Here is a 12,009-nt window from a genome sequence, read left to right on the forward strand (position 1 = left end):
AAATAAAAACTAAACAATCACGAACTTATTTAGAAATAAATTTAAAGTACATACCTTGTGTTTAACAATATCCATAGTGGCTTTCAATTAAGTACGTACCCTTTAACTCCATAATATACAGAACTACTATGAATGTTATTCGTTTCACTGATGAGATAATGATCGCAAAATTTATTTTTAGTGAAAATATTTGCTAACAAAAACGCTGTTTATGAAAAATAATATACAGGATGGTTGAACATTGCTATAAGTATAAAATTATATATTCAGATATTAGTAAATTTTAACTTATTTTTTGATTTTTGTCCATGGGACGAAGCACTGTGCGACGGCGCGGCACGGCGCTCTGATTGGTCATAGCGTTTTCGCGCCACTTTATATCCGTAAATTTTTTACTCCAGCCCGTCAACAGAGAAAGATCGTACGATAACGGACGTTTTGAAACTTTTTTGACAAATTTAATCTAACCATAATATAATACTACAAGAGCTTCTAGCACCGTCGGGAAAACGAGTATTTAAGAAAGCTCTTATTTAATATATCTTTTGCGATGCTCTCCTGACTAAAGTGCGGGCCGTCTGGCTGTCGTTAGACTATTGCGGTTGTTGATTTCTCGTTTAAAAGTAGAGATGCAATGATGCGATTTTTACATTACTTTGCTACTTTTTTATGAAACTAAATATAGTACACATAGATTTGTCCTAGCCTCCTTAGTTCCTGAAATAAAGGGCGAATTTGTGATGCGCTGTAGTAAACATTGAATACAGATAAAATGCGCAGTGGTCTAACGTAAGGTCTACTGGCAGCCAGACGGTCCACACTCTAATCAGGAGAGCATAGCAAAAGATATATTAAAAAAACAGCTTTCTTAAAATTCTCTCTCGAAAACGTTGCTCTTAGACTATTAGTAAAACAGCGAAATCGTTATGGAAATGAAAATATAAAATGACACCAATCACAAGCAAATCGTATATCCGATGAACAGAGGCATGAAAGTGCAATAAATTTAAAAACTGCGTAATTTTCTAGCCAATCAAAGTCTTTAAATTCAACCAATAAAATTAATATCGTATCGCATCGTATCGTCGGACAACGGATGCATGAAAATCAAGAACTGAAAGTATACAACGAGGGTTTCAAATTCAACTCTCATTAATGGGCTCTAGGAAACGGTAAGACATACTGAGTGAGTTAAATGTGGGTGAAGTTGGCTCTTAGAAAACGTTGCGTTTATCTTTGTCTTTTATGGAAATATGGCTGAAAACTTAAATTTCTGGTTTTCGTTTTCAATTTTTTACAATTTTATTTTGACAGTTTAAATCACAATTGACACTGACAAGAGCCATAAACACATTCTCAAAGAATCTTTCTTGGCTTCATCTTACGGTGACGTGAAAAATCATTACGACCATTTTCTGGAACCATCAACGACGTTGTTTTTTAAGTAAAGACCTGGATTTTTATTTAATTGTTTAAAGGCTTATTAACTCTCAAATACAATTACCTGGCATACAATTTATCTTAGATAGGAACCATCTAAAATATATATCTAAGAAAATATATAAAAAAACATGGAAATAGCCATCTTATCCGATAGTCACGCAACATTAAACACGATCAACTCAGTACCCATCAATTCGAAGTTGGTAAAAGAATTCCTAAAGAAGTTGAACAAATTAGGCAAAGAAAATAAAGTTCTCCTACTCTGGGTGCCAGCTCACCAAGGGATAGAAGGCAATGAAATGCAAGCGATCTAGCTAGAAAAGGAGCGAATACTCTATTAACTGGACCAGAACTGTTCTGCTTTCCAAGCGGAAACCAACTTAAAACAGAACTCAAGAACCTGGAAGACTCCATCCGTAACCTGGAATGGAAATTCTCCAACGGTCTAAGACACTCGAAAAAGTTTCTGAGAAATTACGACAGAGAAAAATCGAAGATTTTCCCTGATTTAAGTAAGAACGAGGTTTCTTACAGGACACTGTCTCCCCAACGAACACCTAAGTGAAGCTGAGAAACAACGGCGAATGCAGATCCTGTGAGGAATATGGGGATATACTAGAACACCTTATCACTGAGTGCGTCGAAATTTTTTTCATTTGTATAAATTAGTAAATTTATACAAATATAGATTTGTTCACCATCACCAATACAATCATAACCGCGCATACCCTTGTTTAACTTTTATCCTCAAAGATTGGTAACGTACTTTAAATAAAGACTGTATTTTTTGAGATTAAAATTCAGATATTTCCCCTATACTTGTAGTATAAGAAGGTATCACTTACCAAATTTCACATTTCTAGGTTAGCAACAAAAAAATAATTTCATCCATCCACAACCATTCTCAAAACCTAATCTAAACATGTTTTAAAGTTAAAATTGTAGTTAAGTAGCAAATATAATTTTCGACGTATATCAATTAATTTACATTAACAGGACAATAACAGCCAAAATCAATATACATAAATCATATGAACGATTCATTGTTGTCTTGTCATTCTATTGAAATAAACTCAAGCAGACATTAATCGTTTCAATGCATCATTATTGATGTACCATTTAGAATTTTCATCCCTCAATCGAGGCCATTTTGCTATGATAAGTACCGTATGATCAAATAAAAAACGGCGTCAAAGACGACTGGGGATTGACAATGGATGGTAATTTTTAGACATTCGGCAATGGATATTCTCCTTATAAGTTTGCGATTTCTGCAAATTCGACTTCTCAAATGGAGAAAGATACGTCAAAATATATTTCAATATCGTTTTTTAAAAAGTGGTTTAAAAAGAATTTTTAAGAATGTCAATTATAAACTTGTGTATAGTGCTAACAATAAATTACAATTAGGTGGTAGTTCTAAAGATAAAACATCTCCACTGGAAAGGTCAGGTGTTTATGAGATTTCATGTAAAATATTTCGTTACTCAACATATTGTCGATAAAGATCATTGTATATGTTACTGTAAATGTCTGAAATGCAGTAAAACCTAGGATTTACTAAAAGCAAGTGGTAGTAAAAATCAACCAACCCCACCAAATAACCACCTAATCAATGCATTAACACCCCCCAAATTACCAGGCTAACCAATGCATTAACACCCTCCAAGTAACCAGGCTAACCTAATTAGTTAATGCTTTTGGTAAATCCTAGGTTTAACCCGCTTATCCTAGATTTTACCGCATTTCGGACAATTACATATACATATACATACTAATAATTTAAAATTAATTAAACAAGTCTCAAATTGCAGGCAATTAAATGCATATGAGAACGTCAAAATTATTAAACACAAAAATCATATGAACGGAGACAAGGGTCCCATTCCTTCCAGTCCCCTGTGATTATTACTCTAGTGGTTTTCCTCTCGGTTGGTTTTCACTCGTCTGGCTAGTTTTTAAGAATGTATGACGTATCTTTCTCCATTTGAGAAGTCGAATTTGCAGAAATCGCAAACTTATAAGGAGAATATCCATTGCCGAATGTCTAAAAATTACCATCCATTGTCAATCCCCAGTCGTCTTTGACGCCGTTTTTTATTTGATCATACGGTACTTATCATAGCAAAATGGCCTCGATTGAGGGATGAAAATTCTAAATGGTACATCAATAATGATGCATTGAAACGATTAATGTCTTTTTGCCACACCTACTCGGAGCCAACTGAGCGGGTATACAAACGCTCAATTTGTAGTATTAGTTTAGTTTTAATCACCTGCTGATGCTAACATGGTTAGCGAAACGCACGTCCAGTGCATAGTAACGTAGTCAAGTCTTTATTTAAAAAGATTTTTAAGAATCTTCGCCCACTCTCATGACGTCACATATAATCAGCCTATATCGTATTAAGAAAAATAACAATTTTTACTTACCCAGCATTTTGACCACTTTCTTCGACGACTTGCTATGCGCTCTATAGTTTGCGCTTCTAGTTTTCATCATGCTCGAAGTCCTAAGCGTGGATCCGATCAGGATGTAGAGCACGGTAATGAGTGTCATCGGTGCCAGAAAGAAGACGAACGTCGAGATCTCGAACGAGTGGTCCATCACTGGCTCGGTGGGCAGGCACAGGGGGCACTTGCCTGTCAGCTTCAAGGGGAGGGCTTGGGGTATGGCGAAACTTATCGCCACCTGGGGAGCAAAATGAGAAAATTGAAAATATTTCGGTTCGATATGGGTGTGAGTTAGTATACAGGGTGTTTCAAGAAACGTGTGCCATCTTTCGTGTGGAGATTCCCCGCGTAAAAATAATATTTATTTGTTTATATTAACATAGATCCGGTTCTGTTTTGTTTTGTAGCTACAGCTATTTTTTCTTTGTGTTTATTATAATTTTTTTCCAAGTTCTTTTAGTGATTCGAATTGAATTTTGAGGGTAAAAGTTGCTATAAGTGCTACATATTTTAATACTGAAAAAAGTATCTTGATGATGCTTAGAAGCGTTTTAATATCAAAATTGTGTAGACCCTTTAATGTACATTAAAAATTATCTCTTATTATTTTGTCGAATTCGGCCTCCTTGATGAGATAAACGCAATTATTATATTAATCACAATTAATAAAATTAAAATAAAATTAACAAATTATATATTTTACCTAATTTATTATTAAATATTATTACTATTAGTCCAACCTACAGCAATTTCAAATAGAAAAATAATGGTAACTTATAAGATAATAATTACAAAGAACCTAATTTTAAAAAGTTTTAACATCCTGTAACTCTAAAACTATGCATTTCCATACCCATATTTATAGAAATTTTTTATATCTTTTGATGAGGAATCAATGAGTACTTATTTAAATATTTCGTAAATTAATGATTTTAAATGTTTTTAAAAGTTGCTGTTAAATTTATATCAAAGCAAATTAATCAAATTGCATTTATCCTGTCAGGAAGGACAAAATATCATCGACAAGATATCAAGAGACAACCTTTAATCGGCATTAAACTGCTTACACTATTTTGCTAACAAGAGAAGAAAAGTCAGTGGCGTCCATGCCTTTTTTAGAAAAATATTCCAGTAATAACCTATATGCATGTCACTGGTGAATATGTCGACACTTTTTTAGCTTTAGAATATGTCGCATTTATAGTAGTTTGTACCCTCAAAATTTCATTTGAAACACTAACAGTATTTTGAAGAAAATTATAATAAATCGAAAAAATATTAAGACATTAACACCCTGTAGCTACGAAACAAAGCAGAATCCGACCTATGTTGATATGAAATATAAATCTTATTTTTACGTGAGGAATCTCCCCAAGAGAGATTGCACATCTTTTTTGAAACACCCTGTATAACTATATGTATCATTAACTGTACAAATTGTCCATTAGTATTGTTTATTATAGGAGCACTTTGTAATAATAGTGTAATATAATATTGCAACAACATATAAATTATTGTTTGACATATTATATGTCTAATTAGTAACAGTAAACACCCCAATCAGATATGACATTATCAGTAGGCATAATATCATATATGTCTGAATAGAGTATCTTTTGACTAGTTGGCTAAAAAACTCTTTATTGTTTTAAACTAATAAAGTTTGCATAGTTTATATAAGAATTAATAGCCTAAATTATCCTGAAACCGCTATTTAAGTCTAAATTAATCTTTTTAAACGTTTATTACAATCGGTATATCATATCATATAGAATTATGGAGTTATATATGATTTATGTTATTCTAGAAAAATAAAGTATTAATACATGACAGTGAAATATATCAGAATATTCCTATCCTTCAATAAGAAGAAGAGAAACAGCCGTTCCCACCAAGACAATTATGCTGACATATACTTTTTTACTTTTTATTCTAATTCATTTAATTCAGTAGCATAGACAAACAAATAAAAAGAGACTGGCAAATTAAATGGCAAAGAGAGGGACAACGTTCCCGTAGCGCAACTCAGAACGCAAAATTTCGTTCTATTTATGTTGATCTGCGCATTGCGTCTATTGGGCCCACTATCTCATTCTAATATAACAAGAGAGAAAGAAGCAACCATATAAAACGTAATTTCTAAATAGAAATTAGAACAATCGCCTTTCGTTTTCGTCATTATGACAACCAAGATGACAACATCATGACAATTCGTCATGTTTGTTAATTTTTCTTTTGGTGATTTAGCTTTTTTTCTAAACTCTCCATTTTATTGACTTATGAATATGGATAGGGAACAAATTCCTTTGTTCCATATAGGTATTTATATTTTGTTACTTATAATTTTCGGTTATACTATTTGTTATTTTATTTGCTGCAGGAGCCAGTATTATCTATATTTTATATGTATTGGTGTCCCCTTTCTCTGATAGATATGTTAAAGACACCCGGTAAAATAAAAGTAAGTAGTTATATTTATCATCTTATTAAGAAAAAAGTAGAAGTAGTAGTGTCAAAAATATTTCGAACCTCTCTTAACATAACAAATTAATACAATTAATTTTTTTCATTTTTTAGGTAGTTTTATGGCTGGTTTATAGTAACCAGAAACTTTATTAATATACCTATTTTACTTTTGTTTTAGGATTAAAACTGGACTTGAAAATGGTTCAGGATCATGATTCTCGTAAAGTCTTCTTTGCTTGGATATTCACTTTGTTATTGCAATTTTATTAGGCAGTTTTTTCGAAAATAAGATTTTTAATGCCCTTTAAAAAAATTGGCCGATTGTTTCCTGCAACAGTCAGTTCTTCTGCATTTAAAATTGGTAGGTGGGTGGAATAAACACTTATTTTGTTATTATATTATAAAAAGTTTATTTATTTTTATGTATAAATAAATATGTTTATAAAACATTACAATTTTTGCTTTTTTTATAATTTCGCTTATAACAGTAGTACTCTTTCGTTCTGAAAGAAACTGCAAATTTTCACTTAAACTGATTTATTCCCTACACCACGTTCCCTTTACGTGGTATAGGGAATATATATATATATATATATATAAATCAGTTTCAGTAAAAATTTTCAGTTTCAGAATGAAAGAATACTACCAATAATGGCTAATTTAAATTTTCCGCCAGCCAGAATGTGCGATAATGTCTTACGATACGTTTTATACCTATATCTTTCTTTTTCATATAAAGGACACATAATAAAGAAAGATAGCAATAAAGACGTACGTCCTGCCATGGTCCTGCTAATTGGTTTCAAAATTGTTGTTCTGAGTTGCGCTACGGGAACGCGGTCCCACTCTTTACCATGGGATTTGTCAGTCTCTTTTTATTTGTTTGTCCATGTTCAGTAGTTGATTGTCAACCATCATAGCATACACATGTATTAAAACCATTTTTTTTAATAAATAAATTTTTAAAAAAGCATTTCTGAGTGTTCGAGAGTTATTTAGTGTCACTTTATTTTGTAATTTTAAGTCACAAGTAAATTATATTTTTTGTCATTTTCCGGATACCATCTGCCATTCCATGAAATATTCCTATATTCTAACTAGTTGGAAAAACTTTAGCTGAGTGTCTTAGAATATTTTTTGTAGTGACAAAAATTAAAACAAAAACAAACTATCTTAGCAAAGTTAAATATCTCTCTAAAAGTAATCTTTAAAAAAACATTACTTTTAGAGTTGGTTTAGAGTTAGAGTTAGAAAATTTAAATTCTCTGTAAATTTTTAAGAAAAAACGAGGGTGTCCATTTAAATTAAGAAAATTGCTTTTCAACAAAATAAGCCCCTATCTAGATATTTCAACCTAGGGTGTGTCTCCCTGTATAACAATCGAATTTTTACGTAAGAGTAAACTGATTCGAAACACATCGACCTTTTATAGGAAACATTTCGTTCTCGTTAACTAAAAGCTAAAGTTACAGGTCTCGTCAAGGATCAATTACCATAAGAATAGAATCAAGTTGACCACAGTCGACCCTCAAACTCTAACATTATTGGAAATTAGATCAAGGTACTCTGCTGAACAAGAAAACCAGCCGGGCATTTGCTCAAATTTCCATTAGAAAAATTAAACGTTCAAGGGTTGATGTAGTAACAATTATTGGAAGATTTTTAAAGATAATTTTTAAATATATATAACCTTTTAAAAGTTACAGGGCTGACAAAAAGTAACATCAAATCAACAATAACGTCTAATATTTGAATAAAAGAGTTAAGGAAGGAGCATATCACAGATCTTAGATCGACCGCAACGGAGTCCTAAAATGGCCGACTTAAATTCCGCTTTATCAGTGCCGTTCTAATTTTATTTAAAACGTGTAAAAATATGATGTAGGGTAGACTCAATAATTTGTTGTTTTATTTTATGTTATCAATAAATGTTGGTAGTTATTAAAATTGTTATAAAAATATACGATTCTAATAAAAATAGATAAGTTATAATAATTATTTATTAACACGAACATCCGAAACGCTACTAAAGCAGGTAAGTTAAATTGACGTATCTAAATTTTTTGACATCTCATCTTTGATAAGTAGTAAATCAAAGCAAGAATGCAAGAAAAAATATATAATTAGTTAATTTTAAGTGAAATTCATAAATGATCGGTTTACTACACGTATGTATATCATACAGGGTAAGTTTCCTACGATGTTCTCTATGAATATCTCGGAAACTACTGCAGATAGAGGGTCGGTTAAATAGAGAAAGAATTGCAGTTTTGTGGGGTCATAAATATGCGCCTATTCGGATTTTTGAAAAAGTTCATGGCTTATTAGATATTTCTAAAAGAACAAATTTTGGCAATTTTAAAACTTGTCTCTAATTCGATTATAATATATTTTAGACAAAAGTTTTCAGATAAAAGTTGTAGATAATCGCATACATACATATAATGAGTTTGTGTTTTCTGATTTTTTCTAAAGCCTGTCATTTTTGACATAGGAAACCATAGTTGGCCATGACTTCATAAAACTCGCCATTTTTTAAGCTTTTCAGCGATATAAGGTATAAGATGTTTATTTTGAAAAGTTCGAGTTATAGCCAATTCTTCACTTTGTTGACTAATTTCACTTAGTTGGCATCGTCGTTGGTATGGTATTCTTATTCTGTTATGATTTATAACTTATAAAAAGACAGACTACATTATTAAACGGTTCTTTACCATTTACATTACGCCCAACTAAAACTTAAAAATAATATTACTACCCCATACATTTTAATTTATTTTAGAAAATGTTCTCCCGTAGTACCTCTCTGAATTCATCGAAAATGCCCATGCAATTGGTCCACCTCTTCCGATTCCTGAGTTTGCATAATTATGATATAAATAATTTTTAACATTTCTTTCATTATTGGGGGGTGGGGAGGTTGGTTGGACTATCTAAATTTAACTATTCTAACATGTCTTAAAAACCGTTCTCTAAAAAACGTAAGTAACGTTCACCGGTCAACGTATCTTCGATAATGTATGGCCAAGAAAAGTTAAACCTATAATCCTACACCCGTTTCTTCATTTAAAAAAATTATATTTACAATTTATTGTTTTATTTTAATTTACAAAGTTTGGATGTGATAGTTTTGAATTTCTGAAGGTAACGACGATTAAACTTGTTTCCATGGCTAACTAACTGAAATTGTTTTAATATGATAAGAATGTTAGGAATTGTTCATATTATAGGTTATATCGCTGAAAAGTTTAAAAAATGGCGCTTTTATGATGTCATGGCCAACTATGGTTTCCATTTAAAAAAACATATGTTTGTGTCATATGTCAAAAATGACAGGCTTTAGAAAAAAATGGAGGACGCAATCTCATTAAGGATGTAATTATCTACAACTTTGATCTGAAGACTTTTGGTCTAAAATAGATTATAATGGAATTAGAGACAATTTTTAAAATAGCCAAATTTTGTTTTTTTCGAAATATCTAGTTAGCCATGAACTTTTTCAAAAATCTGAAATGCGCATATTTATGACCTCACAACACTGCAATTCTTTTCCCGTTTAATCGACTCTCTATCTCCAGTAGTTTCCGAGAGACCCATAGAGAACATCGTAGAAAACTCACCCTGTATAGTCACTACTCGCCGAAAGTTATTCCATTATTTACCTCGATTTTTGACCGAGATCTACCGCACGCTACACAACCCATTATTTTACAGCCTTTTTAGATAAATCGCAATAGGGTCACTGTTAATTTAAGTTCTGCTACAATTTCCTTCTAGATTTACTACCTTTAAACAACTATCAGTAGTAGAATAAATAATAAATAACATAAAACTCAAAATTTCAGATCAAATTCAAATGAAACGTCAAACAGAACTGTCAAGGATCCCCATCCTAGGGACCTTTGTCCATCTACCTTGCATGAATACATGGATATCATTATTATAGTCCTTCCATATTCTACTATCTTAATTTAATATTAAGTTAATTAAACCTTATTTAACATATTTTAATTCTTACTATTACAGTAATTTGAAGAAGTTTCAGATATAAACAACATTACCACACAAGATCGTGTTTGTCTAGATAAAGTATGTTTCGTATTGCTGTCATATAATGTAAATTTCTGCATTTCCAACTGAGCAAATATGGGAATCAGGTTGAGTGTAACTTCTCATCTTGTCGCTCTCTCATATTAAAGATGGAAATTCTCTTAAGGTTTGCCCTTTTAGGTTCTCATACTACAAACATACAGTACAACTGATCTAAACACAAGTATTCCGATATTCAATGGTTTTTTAAAACGTCTAAAAATTTGTACTGTAAATAATTATTTAATAATAAAAATATCAGATACGCTACCGAAACACCTAAGTCAAGTTGACATATAACTAATTATTTTTGACAAGTAAATAAAAGCAAAATTACAAGAAAAGATATACAGGGTGAGTCTTAAATAAGTGCAAATAATAATAAATTTATACCATATATATTTTTCAAATTACACAGTACAGTAAAAAAATATTATTTATGTACTCAAAGTTATAGATAGATATAAAATACATTTCTTATTTTAAAATAACCCTTTGAATAATGCACGTGAGAAATCCTCTATTATTCTGAATATATATTTTTCGTTATACCCAAGTACCTATCTGTAACAGTTTCAATAAAATATATGATAATATTTTTCAAATCAAATATTTGCTAGTGTCGCGTGGGTGTCGGATTCCCTACATAAAAGTACACTCTAACCCTATCGAGTTTCTGTCAATATTACCGAAAAATAAGATCTTTTTCTTATCGATCTGAACTATGATGTAATGTCAACAAAAACTACTTAGCGACAAAAAATATGCGTGTCAAAAAGGACGGCCTTCTGGGAGGAAAACGATCTCGACCTGGTAAACTTGAAACGTCCGCTCTCTTCTCCTATTTCGCTAGAGAAAACTCAAAAAATGACTGTGCCGTTCCTGGATTCAATGTCATCACTTGAGTTATTTTTTAAATATCATTGTTTTCTTCTAAATTATAGTTATTAAAAATATATGTAGTATAACAACCCAGGATCGTTCAACTAAGTTGAAAAGGTAACATCTGGCCAACAGTATAACAAGCAGTTTAAATGAAATAAAGGAACCTACGTTCATTGTTAAATATAGTTTTTATTGTGAATTACCTCGGATGCGCTCAACAAAAGCAATATTTGGGAAATCTGAGGAGAATAGTTTATGTAAATCAAACCCGCTAAGTTTGTAAATAGCCCTACTTATTTTATTAAATAAATTGAAAGAAGTGTCGTACTCTGCCTGGAATTCGCCTGTAAAAGAGCACGACAGAGAAAACCTGTTGTTGTTCACTGTTCTAAAGTGTTGTTGTTCACTGTTCCAAATTGTTCACTGTTCCAAAGAATCCAACTATGCCGTTCTGAACTTAATAAAAGAAACATAATAATAATATAAAAACTGTCCTCATACCAATTGTAGTTTTTTAGTGTTTGTAGTTTAAAGGCGCACTCTCACGACTCGTCTACTTGGCAAGTACGCCAATATTTGCGTACTTGGCAAGTATCCCCACCAATCCCCACTTTGTACTACATTGGCAAGTGTACTTGGCAAGTACGCCAATATTTGCGTATTTGCCAAGTA

At 31.7% G+C, this 12,009-nt stretch overlaps 1 protein-coding gene across 1 annotated transcript in view; it reads right to left on the bottom strand.

Annotated features, from left to right (window-relative positions):
* The window catches only part of LOC115882901 (pyrokinin-1 receptor-like), a 247,929-nt gene that overhangs the window by 123,379 nt on the left and 112,541 nt on the right, over positions 1–12,009 (bottom strand). The window contains exon 3 of the mRNA XM_030901162.1: positions 3,877–4,135. Within this exon, the coding sequence (XP_030757022.1) occupies positions 3,877–4,135 (259 nt within the window). The remainder of the gene's footprint in view (positions 1–3,876; positions 4,136–12,009) is intronic.

The sequence above is a fragment of the Sitophilus oryzae genome, unplaced genomic scaffold (genome assembly GCF_002938485.1).
Source record: "Sitophilus oryzae breed Bouriz unplaced genomic scaffold, Soryzae_2.0 scaffold_179_pilon_pilon, whole genome shotgun sequence".
Taxonomy (NCBI): Eukaryota; Metazoa; Arthropoda; class Insecta; order Coleoptera; family Curculionidae; genus Sitophilus; species Sitophilus oryzae.